The sequence below is a fragment of the Podarcis melisellensis genome (genome assembly GCF_964234715.1).
Source record: "Podarcis melisellensis genome assembly, chromosome: 13".
Lineage (NCBI taxonomy): Eukaryota > Metazoa > Chordata > Lepidosauria > Squamata > Lacertidae > Podarcis > Podarcis melisellensis.
In genome coordinates, this window is record NC_138545.1 from 44961096 (window position 1) to 44983651 (window position 22556).

At 47.4% G+C, this 22556-nt stretch overlaps 1 protein-coding gene across 1 annotated transcript in view; it reads left to right on the top strand.

Moving 5' to 3' along the window:
- The first annotated feature begins 717 nt into the window (after positions 1-717).
- Positions 718-22556, top strand: part of VAT1 (vesicle amine transport 1) — a 35842-nt gene continuing 14003 nt past the window's right edge. The window contains exon 1 of the mRNA XM_081884268.1: positions 718-1236. Coding sequence (XP_081740394.1) covers positions 817-1236 — 420 coding nt within the window. The 5' untranslated portion in view covers positions 718-816. The remainder of the gene's footprint in view (positions 1237-22556) is intronic.

Here is a 22556-nt window from a genome sequence, read left to right on the forward strand (position 1 = left end):
ACTCCCTAGTGAGTCATGGGATTCAAACTGGACTCACTGATCAATTTTTGGGTCCAATCCAAGCACAAAAAGCAAGTTGAGCAGCACAACTTTAGAAGAGAGAGATTCAGATCAGTAGAATTAGGTGTGATCAGAAGAAGGTCAATCTATGCAAGGAAGACAAATTATGACCAGCGCAATGGATTGAGAGAAACGTGACTATAGTTTACAAGTTGATAATGGGATTTGGAAAAATAGAAATAGCATAATAGGGTGCTAAGTATAGAAGGGTGATAAGACAGACGCGAAACGGAAGCGCATTTAGGATTAAGACCATTTGAACTCAAGGAGGTTTACTCGCAAGGAGACCAGGTGGTTGCATGGTAATTCTACGTGTATGCTCACATCGGAGCAAGGCCCTTTCAATGCAGCAAGGCTTACTCCTAGGTAAACGCGCATCTGCACGCACTTACTTGGGAGTAAACGCCGTGGGAGGAGAAGCTGGCTGCATTTTGCGTCAGAAAGGCGCACCCAGCCTCCTCCTTCCAGTCTCCGCCTCGCTTCCTGGCAGCCAAGCCGAGTGGGCGTCCAGGATTGACGGAAGGAAGGAGGGAGGGAGGCAGTCCCCGGCTCCGCTCCGTGCTCCGCGCTCCGGGTTTTCCTTCCCGCCGCCGCCGCTCCGCGCCCGCTTCCAGCTCCGGCTCTTGCGCGCCGCCTCCCCTCTCCAGCTGTTTTACGCATCTGGCCAGCCGCGCCCTCCTCGCCTTCTCTCTCTCGCCCTCGAAGCAGCAGCAGCATCTGCGCGCCCGACGGCTCTCTGCCAGCTCCGAAGCTGCCATGTCCGGGGAAGAGGCGGCCGGGGGCGACGCGGGCGCCCCGCAAAGCGCCACCGCGGCGCCACCCGAGCAGCAGCAAGAAGCCACTCCGGCAGCGCAGCCCGCCGAGGAGGGCAAGGCTGCGGGGGCCCCGTCGGAGGCGGCTGCTGCCGCTGCTCCCGGGCGCCAGTACCGGGCGCTGGTGCTGAGCGGCTTCGGCGGCTACGAGAAAGTGAAGGTGCAGACGCGGCAGCTGCCCGCCGCCGAGCCCAGCCCGGCCGCGGGCCAAGTCAGCGTCGAGGTGCGGGCCTGCGGGCTCAACTTCGCGGATCTGCTGGCCCGACAGGGGGTGTACGACAGGCTGCCGCCGCTGCCCTTCAGCCCGGGCATGGAGGCGGCCGGCACCGTCTTGGCCGTGGGCGAGGGCGTCTCCAGCCCCAAGGTGGGTGTCGCAGGGGGGGAGAAGCGTCTCCGGTTCGACGGCGGCTGGGCGCGGACTCGGCTTCCTTTCCCCCGCAGTGCAGGGAACGGTGGGCGTGGCGGGGCAGGGGGAGCGGAGGAGGAGCAGACCCCCCTGGGGGGCATCTGGATGCGTGGGCGGGAGGGGGTACGTGGGCGCGCAGCCCCCCTCGTCCGTGGGGAAGCCGAAGGTTCGAGGGTGGCGCTGGAGAAGGTGCCTAACCTTAGGGAGCTAACGGGAGGGGCTGGGAGGAGAAAGGAACGTGGCGAGGCGAAGGATCCTGCCCTGCAAGGGGTGGGGGGGGTCGGGAGATGGGCGCGATCCCCTCCCGCCCCAGGGGTTCTACCTGTCTGGAAAGTGGGCGTGGAGCTGAGACAATGGAAGGGTGGGGGTGCGTGGGAGGGGGCGCCCCCTCTCCACCTTCAGCTGAAGTGGGCGCCCCAGGGAGAAGGGACTCAGGAGCCCCCCACCCCCACGAGAGGGTGCGATCCGGGACCCACCCAGAAGGGGAAAGATTGGGGGAGATGTGGGCAGGAAGACAGCCTAGGGCAGGGAGTGTCTACGTCTTGGCTGGCTTGGGGAGACGACCGAAATGCTTTCGTTTGGGGGGGGGGGCAGGATCACGCCTCCCTCCCGCTTATGCAAGAGGCACGGGGCTTTGTTCCTGATCTCATGCTTTGCCTCGGGCTTGTGGGGTGGGGTCATTCCTTCGCATCTGTCCTCGATGTCCAGAAATGCAATGTGGAAATGGCGTGGCCCCACCTTCTGCCCACAGCCTTGGGATTTGGGGGTGGCGCAGCAGCCACAGAGGGTGGTCCCAGCTGCTGTGCTGCACTCTGCACATGCCTGGAGCACAGCATACGCTCGGTAGGTTGGGAAGGAGGCTGGAGTTTGTCACGTTCTTCCGAGGGGGACAACCGCACCCTGGTGACTGGGGTTATGGACCCACACACCCCACTGTGTGTTGTGCAGGGAGCTGCATGTCAGTGGGAAGAGATGCAGAGTTTCTTTTGGTGGCTGCCCCTCCCTTCTCCAGGGTCTCCACGGAGGGTTATTCCGAGAGATTAAGTATTTATTTTCTAAATAACAGCCGCCACCCTGCATCTGAGGGGTTAATTTATCCCCTCCACTCTGTCACCTCAGCTCTTCCCACAACCACTATTTTGGCAGTAAGCTTTATAACACCGATAAAGCTCATTCGAGAAATATAGCAATACAGTGGTACCTCGGGTTACATACACTTCAGGTTACAGACTCCACTAACCCAGAAATAGTACCTCGGGTTAAGACCTTTGCTTCAGGATGAGAACAGAAATCGTACGCAACACCAGGAGGCCCCATTAGCGGTGCTTCAGGTTAAGAACAGTTTCAGGTTAAGAACAGACCTCTGGAACGAATTAAGTACGTAACCAGAGGTACGACTGTACCTGTTCCTGCTTCTTTTCTGTGTGTTCGTATGGCACACAGTTATAAGGTGCGGTGTGTATTTTAAGTGTACCGGTTATCTCAACCAGTTCATTAATCATGTGAGACTTAAAAGCGGGCTTGAGGCTGTAAGTGCAACAGAGAAAACAAAGCAAATCTTAACTCACATGGGTTTGCGGGGGGCATGTAGAAGGGCGGAGGCTTTATCCGCAACTTCTGCTTCATCTCAAATGCATTCCCGGAGACTTGAGGGAGAATTCAGGCGAACCCTGTTAATACTTTAAAAGAACCCTGGAGCTATGAAAAGGGGCCCTATGCACATTTTTAAATTAATTTTTGGTCCTATCCTGCTTCCGCGCCGCCACCGCCCCAACCTCAAGGTGCCATAAGTGGTCCCCCCCCCAAAAAAAATCCCATTCAATCCTCACCACAACCTTGGGAGGTCCCAGGATTACCCAATGAGCTTTGTGGGTCTGTGGGGATTTGAACCCAGGTCTCCCAGGTCCTAGTCCAACACGCTAACCACTGCGCCACACAGGCATACATCCTTATGGACCTATGTGGAGCTCTGCACCCAAGGGAGAATTATAAGTGGCCCAGGTTCTCCCATTGCATGGAGGAGCCCAACTTGCAGAGGGCCTGTTCTCCACCTTGCCGAACATCTGTTGCTGTGGGGCGTGACCTCTGGTTGTGACTTCACTCTCCCTCACCCTTGTCATGGCTGTTGATATGAACATCCCTTTGGTGTGCAGTGAGCAGTGGCTTACCTGCAAATTCCATTAGCTTCTGTAGCCAGACTCTCCGTGGGCGTAATCATAAAAACATAGCAATTTCAAATATTTTCTGGTATCGATTGCTTTCAAGCTAGAGGCAAAGCACGTTGAAGCTTCCTCCAAGGTTTATTTTTGCAAGGATCAGGCAGGCTCGCTTTCCTTTGCATGCCGTTGCTTGAGAAGAATAGGACTCCTTTGCAAATTCAGAGAGGTTGCTGAATTGCCATGGATTTCTTGAATAAACTTGATGTGCAACCGCTTTCATCATTGCCACTTGATAAGTGGTAATTAAGACTCGGGTGTCTTCAGTCTGGTTCCTCAAATTAGCTAATCTTGCGATGAAAAGCCATGCTGGTTTCTGCTTCCTGTCTTGAAAAGTACAGGGTTTGGTCCCTGGGTTTTCACTACAAAAAGCCAGTTCCGAACCTGTTTGACTAGCTGCTTTCCAACAGAACCCCAGAAACAAGATCTGTATTCTAGAATCCTAGAATCATAGAGTTGGAAGAGACCACAAGGGCCATCGAGTCCAACCCCCTGCCAAGCAGGAAACACCATCAGAGCACTCCTGACATATGGTTGTCAAGCCTCTGCTTAAAGACTTCCAAAGAAGGAGACTCCACCACACTCCTTGGCAGCAAATTCCACTGTCGAACAGCTCTTACTGTCAGGAAGTTCTTCCTAATGTTTAGGTGGAATCTTCTTTCTTGTAGTTTGGATCCATTGCTCCGTGTCCGCTTCTCTGGAGCAGCAGAAAACAACCTTTCTCCCTCCTCTATGTGACATCCTTTTATATATTTGTACATGGCTATCATATCACCAAGGGACGCGGGTGGCGCTGTGGGTAAAAGCCTAAGCACCTAGGACTTGCCGATCGAAAGGTCGGCGGTTCGAATCCCCGCGGCGGGGTGAGCTCCCGTTGCTCGGTCCCAGCGCCTGCCAACCTAGCAGTTCGAAAGCACCCCTGGGTGCAAGTAGATAAATAGGGACCGCTTACTAGCGGGAAGGTAAACGGCGTTCCGTGTGCTGCGCTGGCTCGCCAGATGCAGCTTGTCACGCTGGCCACGTGACCCGGAAGTGTCCTCGGACAGCGCTGGCTCCCGGCCTCTAGAATGAGATGAGCGCACAACCCTAGAGTCTGTCAAGACTGGCCCGTACGGGCAGGGGTACCTTTACCTTTACCTATCATATCACCAGGCTAAACATGCCCAGCTCCCTTAGCCGTTCCTCATAAGGCATCGTTGTTATTCTGTTGTTCTTTGAAGAGGCTAAGAAGAGGTCAGATGGGAAGGGCCATAGCGCTTCAGGGTTGGGATGCAGAAGGTTCTCCGGTCAATCTCTGCCATCTCCAGGTTAGGTCAGGAGACAGCTCTGCCTGAAGAGCGCTGGAGAGTTCTTGCCAGTCACTTTAGCGGCAACACCGAGCGACGGCCTCTGTAGACATCCTTTTTATGCAGCGTTCATAATGATTTGCCCTCGTGATTGTTATGCACGATCCCACTCTTGATACTGTCTTCACCTGAGAAGGTTTTGCGGTAGACGTACTGCTTCATCTCCAGTCTTTTCATTTCCTGAAATGTGGTATCTTTTTATGCCGCAAGTGTGCTGTGTGCATCCCGCAGTCATTGTGCTGTAGTACAAAGCAATAATGCAATAACACATTGTGGGACAAATAATAAAGTGGGAATAATGAAATGGATGTGCAGATAGTCCAGTATAACTCCGCCACTGTTGCATGAATGACATGATGCAGAATACACCTGCAAAACAAAAACAACAACCTAGAATATGGGCCAAGGGTCTAACTTCAGCATGAGGTATCTTCCTATATAAGATGACCAACTCAACACCACAATTCCAGAGGCAGTGGTGAATTTAGCATGGGTTATGAGATTTCCATCATTCTGGTTCAGCAAGACCTGCATATATATATTTGTTAGTAAAGTATAATTCCTATAGCATTGGATATATGCCTCAAAAACCTCCAGTTTTGCAACCAGAGCTTTCCGGAGTCAATTACATGCAAGCCTTCATAAAATTGGCCCTATGTTCTGGTTTTATTCCGGTTGAAGAACTATGGCATACTCTGGCCTGGAATTTGAATAAAACTATGGCATACCCACAAGGGACGCGGGTGGCGCTGTGGGTGAAACCACAGAGCCTAGGACTTGCCGATCAGAAGGTTGGCAGTTCGAATCCCCATGAAGGGGTGAGCTCCCATTGCTTGGTCCCTGCTCCTGCCAACCTAGCAGTTCAAAAGCACGTCAAAGTGCAAGTAGATAAATAGGTACCACTCCGGCAGGAAGGTAACCGGCGTTTCCGTGCGCTGCTCTGGTTTGCCAGAAGTGGCTTAGTCATGCTGGCCACATGACCCGGAAGCTGTATGCCGGCTCCCTTGGCCAATAAAGCGAGATGAGCACTGCAACCCAGAGTCGGCCACGACTGGACCTAATGGTCAGGGGTCCCTTTACCCTTTACCTTTATGGCATACTCTGGCCTGGAATTTGAATAGTTGCAATAATATGTAGAAGTCCTAACCCATGGGTTTTCTAGGCAGGCTTTGTCATTACTGAAAGGCCTCATAGGTTCAAAATAAATTGGACCAGAACATTGAAACACCAGTTGGACCAGTTAAGGCGGCCAACCTACTTGAAAGTCACCTTAGCAACCACGTTCATTGGCTGGGTGCCTATATTGCAAGTAGAGAGTTGCCTGGTTACTTCAAACTGATTATGGGTAATTCAGCCACCTGCTTCCTTTTTGGCCCTCTGTGAGCCACCGCCCCTCAAGTTCCTTTGTTTGGTCAACTGTGTCTTTAGAGGCAACCCTAGAAAGCATCTTTGGAGGAGACCAGGTGATCTAGCTACCTGGTGACAGTTCCACGGGCTGCATCTTTGGACCAGAAGAAGCGGCCAATGAACTTGGGGGGTCGAGAGAATGTCCTGCAGTCTCATTGTGCTATGCCTCCTTCCCGACCTGATTCAGCTAGCTTCACTTCTGACCAGTGATGATTCATGGAGTGGCTTATGGGATTGCTGAGTTAATGGGGAAGGACTACCTCACAGGCAAAGCGGAAGGTCCCTGGGACAACCCCCAGGATACCCAGGTGGGTAGTGGAGTGAATGGGTGTTGGGGAAGAGTAATAGTACACCTTGGAGTAGATTGTCCACCTTTGGTCCCCGTTATGTACTGAAGTTCTCAGCCTGGGCCAGCAGGGAGATACTGTAGATAGTTTCCACTCAGATCCACATATGCAAATAAGGAATTGAAAGTGACGTTCAGTGATTGGATAGTTACAGACAGTTGTTACTGTTGCGTTGTAATGGAGCTCTATATAAGCAGGCTGGCTGAACCCTTCAGTTCAGTTCTGTTCTGGGTCTCTGAATAAACAAGAGCTGTTTGAAGAATTGCTGTGTCGTCTGATATGTTCACCCACAACTTAACAGTCTCCATCCTGCACTTGGCTTCCAACTGTGGCTCCTAGAAGCTGTCAGCATGTGACAGTGTCCACACCCTGGGAATGGCTTCAAAGGTTTCAAGCCCTGGGTGACTTAGGGACTTCCCCTGCATGCGAAGACAGGCTCCAGAGGATTGAAAGGCTGAGACCAATTGTGGGACCAATGGTCAAGAAGGAGCTTTCTGCACCTGCCGTAGAGGGAAGTGAGGGGCAGGTGGGGCTCATCAACCTGTGAAGGTAGCCCATCTTTGAGAAGGAAAACCGATACAGTGGTACCTTGGTTTATGAACTTAATCTGTTCCGGCAGTCCATTCTTAAACCAAGGCGTGATTTTCCATAGCAGCGGGGGGCTCAATTTACAAACGGAACACGCTCAACAGGAAGTGAAACATGTTCTTCTTCCAAGGCAAAGTTCACAAACCAGAACACCTACTTCTGGGTTTGCAGCATTCTTAATCCAAGTTGTTCATAAACTAAGCTGTTCTTAAATCAAGGTACCACTGTATATTGCCAGGTCAAAAATCTCTGGTGCCGTTCAGTTCAAGCTGTGCTCTCTGTGCATTGTGTCACTCGTGGAAGAGGGAGCAAATTAGGGGGAAGGTTTGTCTCAAGTACCCGAGGCTTCCAAAAGGGCTTTGAGTCTATCGGTTTTGCTTGGGGGGGGGTTCCCCAACTGCCCCCTACCCTGTGTCCAATTTCTGATGGGAGTTACGGTTGTTGCCAGGTACTCAGGCAGCAACGCACAGTTTGTCAGTCTAGTGCACTTGTCTGCTCCTGTAATGGGATGCAGATTTGATGTTCCAGCTGCCTAATAAGGCTTAGTGGGGGTGTTGTGGTTTTGTGTGTGTGTTTGCCAGAGATGGGCTGTTATGGGCATTGGGGAATCTTGCTGCCACCATTCCCACAAGAGACAACAGCTGGCTTTTTTGCTACCTAAATGGGCCTCCTGCTGGGAAAACGCAGACAGGCAGCAGCTCCTAGACAACGTCCCCTGGTGTTCTCTAATTATTTCTGCCTCTTTACCTGTGAGTTGGGTGCGAGGGGAATAGAGCATCTCCATTATCCTTAAGGAGGAGCGGAAGATTCAGTGGGGGTGGGGGTGGGCACAGCTGTCTCTGCCCTGCCTGCTCCTTGCAAGACTTCTAAACCTTCAACTGCAAGTCTTAAAAAAAAGAGAAAAAAAGAAATAATTTTCAGTGTTAGTAGAATTAAAATATATACAGTGATACCTTGGATTAAGTACTTAATTCATTCCGGAGGTCCATACTTAACCTGAAAATGTTCTTAACCTGAAGCACCACTTTAGCTAATGGGGCCTCCTGCTGCTGCTGCGCCGTTGGAGCACCATTTCTGTTCTCATCCTGAAGCAAAGTTCTTAACCTGAAGCACTATTTCTGGGTTAGCGGAGTCTGTAACCTGAAGTGTGTGTAAACAGAGGTACCACTGTAATACTAACATTGCGGCACCAGCCCTTTCCTTACAAGTACAGTGGTACCTCAGGTTAAGTACTTAATTCATTCTGGAGGTTCGTTCTTAACCTGAAACTGTTCTTAACCTGAAGCACCACTTTAGCTAATGGGGCCTCCTGCTGCTGCCAGCCACCGGAGCACGATTTCTGTTCTCATCCTGAAGCAAAGTTTTTAACCCGGGGTACTATTTCTGGGTTAGCGGAGTCTGTAACTTGAAGTGCATGTAACCTGAAGTGTATGTAACCTGAGGTACCACTGTAATACAAACATTGCGGCACCAGCCTTTTTTCTTACAAGTAAGCAGCTGTAACAAGGAAGGAAATGCCAAAGGGCTGATTCCACTAGCTGCTGATTCTGTAGGCTCACCCTATCTGTATTCAAATACAGTCATAAAACAGGAAGAATAAAATTGCGAGATAATGAAATAATCCTCCTAGGCCTTTACTGATCTCTGAACCAGCTCATGTAGCCTCAAACCCTTACAAAGCAGAAAACAAATAAGGCCCTGTAAGCAGTCATAGTTCACCCTTCCAGGGCTTGCGTGGCCTCGCCTGATTCAGACGTTCCAGAGAAATAGTCCTGTGCTGGTTAAATTTTGCCCCCAAATCTCTTAAGAGGTTGCTTCCGATGGGGAGGCACCCAATATCATCACTCAATACTGTTCTCTGAAATTGATCCTGGAAGATAGGACTGGAACCAGTGCCTTCAATACCCAACTCATAGAACTGGTTCATGGGAGGCCATCGTCAATGATATCAAAAGCCACTGAGAGATCAGGTAAAAGCCACAGGGTCACACTCCCGTTGACTCCCCTCTCAGGTGGCCAAGGTCGGATTCAGTCCCATATCCTTGCCTGAACCCCAGTTGGAATAAGTCAAGATAATAGGCTTCATCTAAGCGTATGTGCAACTGTTGCTGTGTAGGCCCTGGCATTTTGCTTTTGGTACATTCCCTCAGGAGACAGGACATGTTCATCTGTCACTTTCAGAATGGTTGAAAGTAAGTGTGGACCACCAGGTTGGATTACCTGAGAACCTTGCGTAATCAAGGAAAGATCGACAGTTTCCTTTCCCCTTGAGTTAGAGGCCTCGCCATGTTTTTATGTGTGTTCTTTCTTTACATTGCCTGTAGTTTCAGCTTCTGTTTCAAACTACAGGTAGGTAGCCGTGTTGGTCTGCTGTAGTCAAAACAAAAATTAAAATTAAAATTAAAAATTCCTTCCAGTAGTACCTTAGAGAGCAACTAAGTTAGTTATTGGTATGAGCTTTCGTGTGCATGCACACTTCTTCAGATACACTGAAACAGAAGTCACCAGACCCTTCTATATGGTGAGAAGGTGGGGAGGGGTATTACTCAGAAGGGTGGTGGGAATGGGTGATTGGCAGGTAGCTGTGATGAGCCTGTTGACGACTCTTAACGACTGCAATTGGTCTTACAGGAAAAAGCAAGGGGTGAGAGGGCTAAAAATAGCTTTATCATGTATAATGAGGTAAGAATCCAATGTCTCTGTTCAGACCAGGTCTCTCCATGGTTTTAAGTTTGGTTGTTGTTGTTGTTGTTGTTTAGTCATTTAGTCGTGTCCGACTCTTCGTGACCCCATGGACCAGAGAACGCCAGGCACCTCTGTCCTCCACTGCCTCCCGCAGTTTGGTCAAATAAGTTGCAATTCAGCAACTTCTCTTTAAGTTTGGTAATAAGTTGCAATTCAGCCACTTCTCTTTCCAGTCTATTTCTGAAATTCTTTTGTAATATGACATCTACTTTGAGATCTTGTGATGTCAGGAATCACAAGACAGAGAAACCAGCAGAATACTTCAATCTCCCAGGGCATTCTATACAAGATTAATAAAAAGAAAGAAAGAAAAAGAAATGGTATGGGCGCTAAAATAAGGTTACCAAATTTGTTTCAATGAATCCGGGGACACACTTCAAATTCAATGGATTTTGTATGGGGACCGATTTGTAGATCCGGGGACTGTCCCTGGGAAATGGGGGTGTCTGGTAAAACCAATGGCAAAAACTCCCACAAAACCCCCTCACAAGGGACGAAAGCTTAAAAACACATGGATACAAATAAAGTCCGGATCTTGCAAATCCTGTCCCACTCAAAGAGGCCAGGCTGATGAGTTGGTTCTTGGACAATAGCCCTGTAACTGATACCTGTCAGCTTGGGGATGGCTCCGTCTGTGGTCATGAAGTGCATCCAGTCTGTGTTGATTTTGGCACTGCTCTGTGGATGAGGAATGTAACATCCATCACAATGGCTTGTTGTCCTTTGGGATTGTCATCATTCACCTATCTTATGTTGCTCCTCCCCTGAATATCTTGTTTATTCACGCACTGATCTTCCTTCCTGGTTGCATCAAGAGAAGTCCCTTTATAGCATGTGGCAGCTGCTAGCCAGTTCTCCCACCCCAAAACCCGCCCGCTTCCCTTGGCTATTTTAAATTAATTACTAATACACAAGGCAATAGCTGGACCTGAGGAAGAGCAGGGAATTAGGTCAATGCATTCCAGTTAATGCCAGAAGAAGTGCGTGCTACGTATTACATTTCAATAATAATTATAATAATAATAAATAATAATTTATTATTTATATCCCGCCCATCTGGCTGAGTTTCCCCAGCCACTCTGGGCTGCTCCCAATTGAGTGTTAAAAACAATACAGCATTAAATAAAATAAGCATAAATTAAATTGAAATAAGCATAAAGCCATGAGGTAATACTTGATATCCTCCTTTGGGGCGGCCATTTTTGTTTTTCTGCATTTTATTAGAGACGCAGCTTTGGCAGACGCCATCCTCGAATTCTCCCAGAAAGAAGTTTCACTCAGAAACGCCGTCGTGCTTTCTTATGTGAAGCACATCTTCCTGGATTCTGAGTTAGGTTATTGGAAAACTGTAGAGATGAGGTCATTGTCACCAAGAGAAACTTGGCTGAGCAGGTCCAGGGCCCTGGCTGAAGCAGGCGTTCCTTCTAACGTAAAAGGAGAGGGTGCCCTGGAGGCCTTTGCAGTGGTCCTTATGATTTGCGCTGAGATGCTCTTGCTAGGTTGAAAGCTGGCCCAAGTGGTCTGTCATTGAACCATGACTGGTCTAATGACTTCATGGCTCCATTGGAGGCATGTTCAGACATCCTGCTTGCATGTAGAATCTCAGTGGTGTCCAAACCTTTTTCAAAGAGGGCCAGATTTGATGAAGTGAAGGGCCGACCAAAGTTTTTGAGCTTTTTTTCAGATTGAAGTTGTTAAGGTGGATTTTTAGGATTTTACCCCAGGAAATAAACTGCCACAGGGGCTGGATTCAACTGACTGGAAGGCCGGATTAGGCCCCCAACACGGACTTTGGCTCAGTCCCTGCCTCACTCTTCCCTTTGTGTAGTTGGAGAGTGAAGTCTAAAGTGGGCAATCTCTTCTCCCCGTTCGTATTTCTGGCATGAGACAGAACCCTGCAAAACTGGGAGCGGCCATAGTTTCGTGGTAGAGGATTTGCAGAAGGTTCAAGATAGAGCAGCTGGGAATGTCCTCTGCGTGAAACCCTGGAGACCCATCAGTGTTTCCCAACCTTGGGTCTCCAGCTGTTGTTGGACTACAACTCCCATCATCCCTTGCTAGCCATGGTCAAGGATTGTGGGAACTGTAGTCCGAAAACAACTGGAGACCCAGGATTGGGAAACACTGGACTAGACAGTAGTGAGCTTGATGGACTGGTGGTCTGATTCTGCCTGTGGCAGCTTCCTGCGTCCCTTAATTGGGATCCTAAATTGTGTGGAGAAAGGAAACTTTCTGCTTTTACCCCCCAAGTTCTGGAGGACCTCAGAGATAGTGATGTGAATTATTCCTATTTTTTTATTAAATTAATATGCTGCCCTTCATCCCTAGATCTCCAGGCAGTTCACAAAACCTAACAATACTTCTAGGATTTGCTGGTGACCTTTGAGGCTTTTCCAAATTGTTCTCTTCTTACCAAAGTTGCCTCTTTGAAGCTCCTTAAGCACTTGGTTGATGCTGAATATGAAACCCTGTTAACTGTTTGTCTTGGATCAGAATGTAAAAAACCAGTTCATTAGGGTTTCCCCCCCCCCCCCTACAAAGTTTATCCTCTTTCACGCTGGTAACTTGGAGGCAAAGTGGAACGTGTGTCTAGAGGTAGTTTTCAAAGGCGGCTTGTATTTTTAATCAGTAAACGGGGGCTGGGGAGGAAACCACACACAGTTATGGAAGTAGCCGCTGCAGCCTTCTGTGCGCAGCGATGCTCTGTGTGTAGCTGCTTCGGAAGTCACACTGTTCCTGCAAACAGGCTGCTTGTGAGCGGCCCATTGCAGAGGCCAATGAGCTGCCGAAATGTCTGCAACAGCTTTGTTGCAGCAGTTGAAAGCATGTGTTGTTTGTTGATGCTTCATTGCCTATTAAAATCTGCAGGACAACCTTCCAGAACTGGCTGGGGCTGATGGAAGTTTTAGTTCTGGACTGTGCTGCTATAGGAAGGAAAGTTCATTATACAGTAGTACCTCCGCTTACGTAACCCTCTGGTTACGTAAACTTTGGGTTATGTAGGCGGCAAACCCAGAAATATTTTACCGGGTTTTGCCGCATGCACAGAGGCGGTCCCCTGTTTGCAAAAACCTCGGGATCCGGCCGGACCTCCGGAACGGATCCCGTCTGCAACTGGAGGTACATTTGTACACCTTTAGGCGTCGGGCAAAATGTTCCTATATAAGCAGGCCTTTGGCTGAGTTACGTGCAATGCCCTTTTAAAATGTGTTGCCAGGGGCACGCGTGTTATTGGGTTGTTTTTTGATTTATTATGTATTTCTTGTTTTTATATTGTGATTTTATGTTGTAAACTGCCAGAAAGCTGTGGGTATAGGGCGGTATACATTTTTTTATAATAGTAGTAGTAGTAGTAGTAGTTGTTATTTGAAGCCTAAACAAGCAGACGCGCTTTGTGCATTTTCTCCCACCACGTAAGTTGAATTTGGCCACCCTTGGCCTTCACATTCTTTAACTAGAAACATAACCAAGCAAACCCACCCAGAGTTGGCGTTGCAAACGCACTGTCTCTTTCTTGAACGCATTAATAACCCTGGGGTGCCTTTCATCTTTCCTCCCTGAATGCGCAATGTGTGCTGCTTCGCATATTTCAAAAGGAGCGTGCAGACTGCGTCCCATCTGGCGGTAGTTTTACGAGGATTTTAATTATTGATTGTAAGGTGCTTGTGCGTGAGAAGCGACCATGTGTAAGAACACCCTGGCACTTTCCTTAAAAAAAGAAGAAAAGCAGTTTTGGGGGAGGGGGGATGTAGAATGGAAATGCAGCATGGGGTATGTGCGCATGGACGATGACAACAACAACAACAACAACAAAACAACTTATTATTTATACCCCACCCATCTGGCTGGGTTTCCCCAGCCACTCTGGGCTGCTTCCAACAAAAGTTTTAAAATACAATAAAACATCAGTCATTAAAAACTTGCCTTCAGATGTCTTCTAAACGTCAGGTAGTTGTTTATTTCCTTGACATCTGAGGGGTGTTCCACAGGGTGGGTGCCACTACCAAGAAGGCCCTCTGCCTGCTTCCATGTAACTTCGCTTCTCACAGTGAGGGAACCGCCAGAAGGCCCTCGGAGCTGGACCTCAGTGTCGGGGCAGAATTATGGGGGTGGAGACGCTCCTTCAGGTTTACCTTCAGGTATGCATGCAGACTTAACCCTGTCCTCACTGCTGTGACCATTTCTCAAAGGAGCCAATTTCCTCGGTTTCCAGGTTTGTGTGTTTGCAAGGGCAAGGATTAATACACACAGCACATGTGTTGCTTCTCTGTTGGGAAGGACCTTAAGCTCTGTGACGGAGCTTCAAATCCTGGCATTGCCAGGTGGGGTTGGGAAGATATGTCAGAAACTCTGGAAAGCTGCTGCCAACATAGGCAGCTCCCCCCCCCCAAACTAAATACAAATCTGTAAAAAATACATAGTAAACAGAGGTTCTGCCCCCCCCCAAACAAAAATCCTGTGTACGCCCATGGCTGCCAATGTTATTACTTTTTTAAAAAATAAGTTTTATTAGGATTTATAGAGAAAAATGCAAAGTTTAATATCAAATATCTTCCCCCTTTTTTATCCAAATTAAGACTTTGATCTAAATACAATAAAAACATAAAGGAAAAAAGGAGGGGGGGTGATTGTTGGTAACAATTCGTTCTTTCCATTTTGTGCATATAAGAGTATCGCAGCGGTAATCATATCTTGTAACAAAGTTCCAATGTGCTTTTCTAACTGTACAATGGTACCTCGGGTTAATAACTTAATTCGTTCTGGAGGTCCGTTCTTAACCTGAAACTGTTCTTAACCTGAAGCACCACTTTAGCTAATGGGGCCTCCTGCTGCTGCCAGCCACCGGAGCACGATTTCTGTTCTCATCCTGAAGCAAAGTTCTTAACCTGAAGCACTATTTCTGGGTTAGCGGAGTCTGTTACCTGAAGCGTCTGTAACCTGAAGCGTATGTAACCCGAGGTACCACTGTATATCTATAAGTCCCTGCAGGAAGAGTTCTGGCTTCAGTTTAAAAAAACAGTCTTCAAAATTCTCTGTATCAATGTACATATTTGTACCCAATATTGTAACTTAAACATGTGGTAGGGAGAAGAGGCCCTCATGCAACTCAGATTTGCCGTAACTTGATCTGGCAGAATCCTGGGTCATCCCAATTCAGCTTGAAACAAAATAAAAAAATAAATACCTTCCAGTAGCACCTTAGAGACCAACTAAGTTTGTTACTGGCATGAGCTTTCGTGCCACACGAAATAACAAACTTAGTTGGTCTCTAAGGTGCTACTGGAAGGCATTTTTAAAATTTTGTTTCAGCTACGGCGGACCAACACGGCTACCTACCTGTAACCCAATTCAGGTTGTTATCCAGGATTTGGCTGGATCTGTTGCACAGCCCTCCTGACTTGTTGTTAGGAAGCTTCCTGTGTTTTCCCCCTCCACAGCTACTATTCTTTACTTTTAAAAAAGGAGGGGGGAGACACCACTTGCATGTGGCTCCTCTAATCCGTATTTCTGCCTTGAATTTAAGAATGTTAACAAGTGTTTTATGGAGGAACGGGTGTCTCTTTCGGATTACTCAAAGAAGTATTGCAGTGTGGTGAGCTCGCGAGCTGGGTTTGAGCTATGAGCAACGGAAGTAATTAGACTATAATGTCGTGATTGTGATTTAACAGATGGGAGAAACAACTCAGTGGAAAATGGGGGCAGGGGGAGTCGACAAAAATGAGAGAAAAGACAGAATTGTGTTTTGATCATGTTTAAAATGTTGAAACTTAATAAAATATAATTGAAAGAAAAAGAAAGGGGAGGCAGTAGCGTTTTTGATGCGTACATAGGATTTCTTTGTTTACCACAGGCTTCCTCAACCTCAGCCCTCCAGATGTTTTGAGACTACAATTCCCATCATCCCTGACCACTGGTCCTGCTAGCTAGGGATCCTGGGAGTTGTAGGCCAAAAACATCTGGAGGGCCGAGGTTGAGGAAGCCTGGTTTACCACATGTGCAGTCAGTGTACACAGTAAGGAGCCTAGTTCAGTTGTGGCTGCATACTTTCATAGCTCTTGCATCCTTTTTCCCCTCAGCCCTGTTTCCCAATATCTGCTTCTCATGGACACTATACGGCTTTGGGAACAGGGCAAAACCAGTATATTCAGCATCGGCAGCCAAAGATTGGGTTGGTAACTTTCAACGAACACATGCTATTCAGCTGCAAGGCTTGTTACAACCAGTCTTCTTCCAGAGTAGATAAAAACATTTGTCCTTGTGTAATTGGCTAAAAAAGCCAATGCAATTCTGGGCTGCATCAATAGGAGTATAGCATCTAGATCAAGGGAAGTAATAGTGCCACTGTATTCTGCTCTGGTCAGACCTCACCTGGAGTACTGTGTCCAGTTCTGGGCACCACAGTTCAAGAAGGACACTGACAAACTGGAACGTGTCCAGAGGAGGGCAACCAAAATGGTCAAAGGCCTGGAAACGATGCCTTATGAGGAACGGCTAAGGGAGCCGGGCATGTTTAGCCTGGAGAAGAGGAGGTTAAGGGGTGATATGATAGCCATGTTCAAATATATAAAAGGATGTCACATAGAGGAGGGAGAAAGGTTGTTTTCTGCTGCTCCAGAGAAGCGGACATGGAGCAATGGTTCCAAACTACAAGAAAGAAGATTCCACCTAAACATTAGGAAGAACTTCCTGACAGTAAGAGCTGTTTGACAGTGGAATTTGCTGCCAAGGAGTGTGGTGGAGTCTCCTTCTTTGGAGGTCTTTAAGCAGAGGCTTGACAACCATATGTCAGGAGTGCTCTGATGGTGTTTCCTGCTTGGCAGGGGGTTGGACTCGATGGCCCTTGTGGTCTCTTCCAACTCTATGATTCTATGTTTCTATCCCTTTTTCCCTCATCCCTGTTTCCCAATATCTGCTTCTCATGGACATTATACGGCTTTGGGAACAGGGCAAAACCAGTATATTCAGCCTCGGCAGCCAAAGATTGGGTTGGTAACTTTCAACGAACACGTGCTATTCAGCTGCAAGGCTTGTTACAACCAGTCTTCTTCCAGAGTAGATAAAAACATTTGTCCTTGTGTAATATCACACAGGAACTCATCCAGTGTTTGGGAAAAGTTGCATTAGGCAACAGCCAGCTTCTCCACCCACCTGCGCACGGGGGCCTTGTATTTTTGCACTAAGGTCCTGGAATTAGGAATCTGAACGAACCATGCTAATTTTGTTAGCAGTATGTGAATGTAAATGTGAATTTTGTTAGCAGTAATGTGAAGGGGAGGGGTCTGGCTATTAGCTCTGCTCCGACAGCGAAAGGTGAAGTTCTCTGTATTCTGAACCAGCCGCCACATTTCAGCAGGAGGCAACTAAATTGCACACCGGGATTAGATAACGCACATTTGCATGCATCTTGTCTTCAGCAACTGTGAGAACACCTGGGAAGGCAGAAGGCAGATCCAAAGAGTTTCATTACTAAAAGCCTGTGAGGAATAGGTCTCTTGTACCCAACGGTAATATAGAATCACGGGAATTTTAGCGGCAAGAAATTGGAAAAATACTAAAACACCTAATATAGCAGACTGGCAAACATTAATGGTAGAATACTTGCAGCTAGCAAAAGGTGACAGGAAGAGTTAAGGGCCAAACAAAACAAAAAGTCCACAAGGAATGGAGAATATTTAAAAAATAGTTGAAGAACCATGGCATAAAGGGTAATGTGGCAGACGTAGACTGAGCCTTGTATTATATAAAGGTAATCGACAATTTACATAGAAATACGATAAAAAATAGAAGAAATAAGTAACTGTGCGGTAAAAGTATATTTAACAGATAACGTACAATGAGAATGTTTGGAAGTCTTTTTAAAACCTCAACTACTTTTTCTTCTTTATTTTATTTTTTTATTTTTTCATAAATTGTAGTGTCATGTGTATTGTGAGATATACAAAGTATCTTTGCTTCAGTTGCTATCATTTTCTTTTTTGTTACAAACCAAAACAGAGAGTGTTGTATAAATGTATATTTTTGAAAAAATAAAATAAAAAGTACTATAGAATAATGGAAGGGTCTACTAGTCCTACTCCCTTTATTGCAGGAATGTTTTGCCCAATGTACTCGGTGTGACGTCAGTGACGGCAACGCGACTTGCCATTGCTTTACTTTTAGTCAGCTTTCACAAGAGGGCAACCCATTTGTATCTACTCAGAAGTTCTACAACGAGACTTGCTCCTTACTAAACCAACATTAAGAGAGTCCTGTCACATCTTTAACAGGCATCCCAAACTCAGCCCTCCAGCTGTTTTGGGACTACAATTCCCATCATCCCTGACCACCGGTCCTGTTAGTGAGGGGTGACAGGAATTGTAGTCTCAAACCAGCTGGAGGGCCGAGTTTGGGGATACCTGGGTGAACACATTGATTGTGGCATAAGCTTTCCAGCAGGGCCGCCCCATCCATGAGGCGAGTTGAGGCGATTGCCTCAGGCAGCAGCATGCACCGGGGCAGCTGATCTTTGTGGGGCTACCTTTGAAGGTGACCCAGAAACTAATTCAAAATGCGGGAGCCAGACTGGGGACTGGGAGCGGCCGCCAACACCACATAACACTGGTCTTGAAAGACCTACATTCGCTCCCAGTGCATTTCCGAGCACAATGCAAAGTGTTGGTCCTGACCTTTAAAGCCCTAAACGGCCTCGGCCCAGTATACTTAAAGGAGCATCTCCACCCCCATCGTTCTGCCCAGACACTGAGGTCCAGCGCCGAGGGCCTTCTGGCAGTTCCCTCACTGTGAGAAGTGAGGTTACAGGGAACCACACAGAGGGCCTTCTTGGTAGTGGCACCTGCCCTGTGGAACGCCCTCCCACTAGATGTCAAAGGGAAAAACAACTACCAGACTTTTGGAAGACATTTGAAGGCAGCCCTGTTTAGGGAAGCTTTTAATGTTTGAAGCACTATTGTATTTTAATATTTTGTTGGAAGCCGCCCAGAGGGGAAACCCAGCCAGATGGGTGGGGTATAAATATTTATTTATTTATTTATTTATTTATTTATTTTCCCATTTGTTCCTGGTGTAGATCTTCCCTCTCTGTTTCTTCTGTGGCGGGGGGGGGGGTGCCATCTTGATATCCACCTCTGGTTCCCAAATGTCTTGGGCTGGTTCTGCTTTCAAGGACCTCAGTCCACCTTTTCAGGCGCATGAAATGTCCCCCTCAGTTCCAGGCGTGTAATGTGGGCATGCGCTGCCGGTGATGGAAACGAGCGCAGAGGGAATGAAACGCAGGAGAGCACAGACTGCTTATTCATGGTGTGTTCGGATTGGATTTCTTTTTTGTTTATATGAAGATTAATTTATTTGGTTTTTCAAATTAAAATTTCACAGAGGTATATCAAGCATAAATCATAGAAACAAGATTCCAAGGAATCTCCTGGACTTGGTGGGTCCTATTATCAATCATTTCCTCCTGCATCTTTTATGATGATCCAAATCTTTTACATCTCCATTGTATCCAGAATTCAGCCTTGAACTACAAGTGATATCCTAATCCTTCTAACGATTTTAACTGTTGACAATGCTCTTTAAGATCAGTCATAAATTCCCCCCATTCCTTATTCAAATGTTGGTCTTCCTGATTTCTGACTCTTCCGGTCATTTTAGCCATTTTGTCATAGTCCATCAACTTCTATCTGCTATTCTTCTCTGGTAGGAACTTTATCTTCTGTCCATCTCTGGTCCAGTAACACCTGCGCATTCGTGGTCGCATAAGGATTGGATTTCTTACTTGGTCAGAATCGTTTGCCCTCTCTATGGCCCTTCGAGAATTGAGCGGCTCGTCTGTCCAAATGGGCATTGCGAATTGAGTGTGTGTCTGGGGAACTTGTCTTCCGGTATATATCCGTGGTTGCGATGCAGTTTGAACCTGGCTGTCCCGAGATTGAACTGCCTCACTGCGCTGGGTTTGTCTTGTCCTGTGTTGCTGTGGAAACCACAGCTGTGGAAACTCTCTTCCTTCTGCTACTTTGGGCCAAAAGGCTTCATCTGTTTGGCTTTCCACACGCATGCAAAGTATTTATGACTGCTGCAGAGGGAGGTTCATGCCGAAGGTGAAGGATGCTGGGCCACAGTTATGCTCCTTTCCTGAGCGCAGAGCCAGATAAACACAGGATTTCCCCCTCTGCAAAGGAAATGGTTGTGTTTTCTTTCAGCATGAGAGATACGTGGCCGGGGGAAATCTGGAAATGGCGCCAGGGAGTTGCATTGTTTCCATGGGCCCTCCGGGAGCCCAGTCGCCATAAAAGATAGGCTGGGTACAAGAAGCAATCGTATTAGTTGATTTAATGCAAACATTGCCATGCTAGATCAAGCTTCTGAAAATTTGGGGGTTTTTTTGCTGGAGGGAATAAATATACCAAGTCTGTATCATTTCTGATGGAGCTGGGAACAGAACCGTAGTTAGACCCAGCCTCTGAGACACTTGTGTCCCAAGTCTACCCTTCCATTGTTTCCATAATCTGCAATCTTCTGCAGTCCACTTCACAGACCCCACCTTCATTGCATGTCTCTACAATATAAATAAAATCTCGGCAACACCAGCACATCAACCCAGCTTTATGGGTGTCAAACACTGTTCCCTCCCAAACCTCCAGCAAAAGGAGTGTAGCCATGTCAGTAACTTGACAGGCGAACTAATGCCAGTGTACTGGAAGAAGCAAAGATCACCCATGTCGAAGCAATGATTCTTCAACATCAGCTTTGTTGGGCTGGTCATGTTGTTCAGGTGCCTGATGATAATCTTCCAAAGCAACTACCGTATTTTTTGCTCTATAAGACGCACCAGACCACAAGACGCACCTAGTTTTTGGAGGAGGAAAACAAGCAAAAAAATATTCTGAATCTCAGAAGCCAGAACAGCAAGAGGGATCACTGTGCAGTGAAAGCAGCAATCCCTCTTGCTGTTCTGGCTTCTGGGATAGCTGCGCAGCCTGCATTCGCTCCATAAGATGCACACACATTTCCCCTTACTTTTTAGGAGGGAAAAAGTGAGTCTTATAGAGCAAAAAATATGGTACTCTATTCTGAACTTAAAAATGGAAAGTGAAATGCTGGTGGTCAACACAAGAGATTTAAAGACTCTCTCAAGTCAAATCTAAAAAAATGTAGTATAAACACCAACAACTGGGAAACACTGGCCTGCAAGCGCCCCAGTGGGAGAACAGACTTTGCCAAAGGTGTCAGGGGTTTTGAAGATGCTCGAACTCAGGACGTAAGGGAGAAATGTGCTAAGAGGAAGGCACACTTGGCAAACCCACACCGTGATCAACTCCCACCCGGAAACCTATGTCCCTACTGTGGAAGGACATGTAGATCCAGAATTGGCCTCCACAGTCACTTATGGACTCACTGTTAAGACTGTATTAATGGAAGACAATCTTGTTCAGTGATCGCCGAAGACGACAATGATGACGCAAGTGTCTCTCACTGCTCCAGTGGTGGATTTTCTCTGCATTGGCATAAGCAGAGTAATTTTTAAATGTGTGCAAACTTACAAGTGTGGGACTGGAATATGACCCGAGTGCGGGTCCCCTGTCTGGCCCTGAAAACAGAAGGTAGCAATGGGCGCATTGCTCCCGAATTAAAAGGATGCTAAAAATGGCTGTGGTTGAGCGGTTGTGGGTTCGACGCAGCCTGCTCTGCTCTTCCTGCAATTTCAGGGAGTTGGGTTGCATGACCCTTCCAGGTCTCTTCTACCTCCATGAGTCTATAATTCTGTATATCTGAGCTGTTTTCTGTGGGGCAGCCTCCACCAGGGAAGGCCAGCATAGAAAAAAAGCTTTAAAAATGAACCAAGAATTCCTGCCTTTCAAGCCTGGACAATGGATGTTTCACTGTAGCTTTCTCTTTGTCCAAGATCTGCTTTCCCAGATGCTGAAATCATTTCTGTGACTTCGTTCCTCGACTAAAGGTGGGAGCAGGCTAGTTTCTTGCAGTGGGAGTTTGCTTCCTATCTTGATTTCTGCAAAAATGCTAGAAAGTTACTTAAAACCAAACAAGCCTGGGAATCTGCGGCTTTCCCTGGAGAGGCAACTGGTCTTTGGACTCCCAGGGGGTCTTTGTAGGGTCTTTGGGAGCCCTAGTGTATGTGGTACAGAACCAAGGGTTAAAATGGGCTTTGCATGGTGACCTCCCCACCACACTGTGAAAACTGAGAAGGTTCTTGAGAGCTCAACCCAGTCCTCTTCTCCAGCTGCACATTGCTGAAGAAGGGAAAGAATCTGTTTCTTCCCTCTCCTGGCCTCCTACCCACAAGGGAAGTTCATGTGCTGTTTCTGGGCCTTGGCTTTGAAGTGTTTCTAGGAATCTTGGGTTTCAGATCGAGAAATACAAGAATACCTGAAATTAACATAATGGTCGACCGTGCTCAACCTCGGGTGTTGGTCTGCAGTTTCTGGCGGGTGGAGACGATGCGCTTGGCTCTCTGGACTTATTTTCCACTTTTCAATCTAGCCCTCTAATCCAGAAAATATCACCCAGAGCTCTGCATTCCAAACAACGGTTATGCATTACGAAGAATTTTCCCTTCCCTTCAGAATGATGCAGCTACATGTATTTCTGAAGGATGTGAGGAAACGTAATGTTGC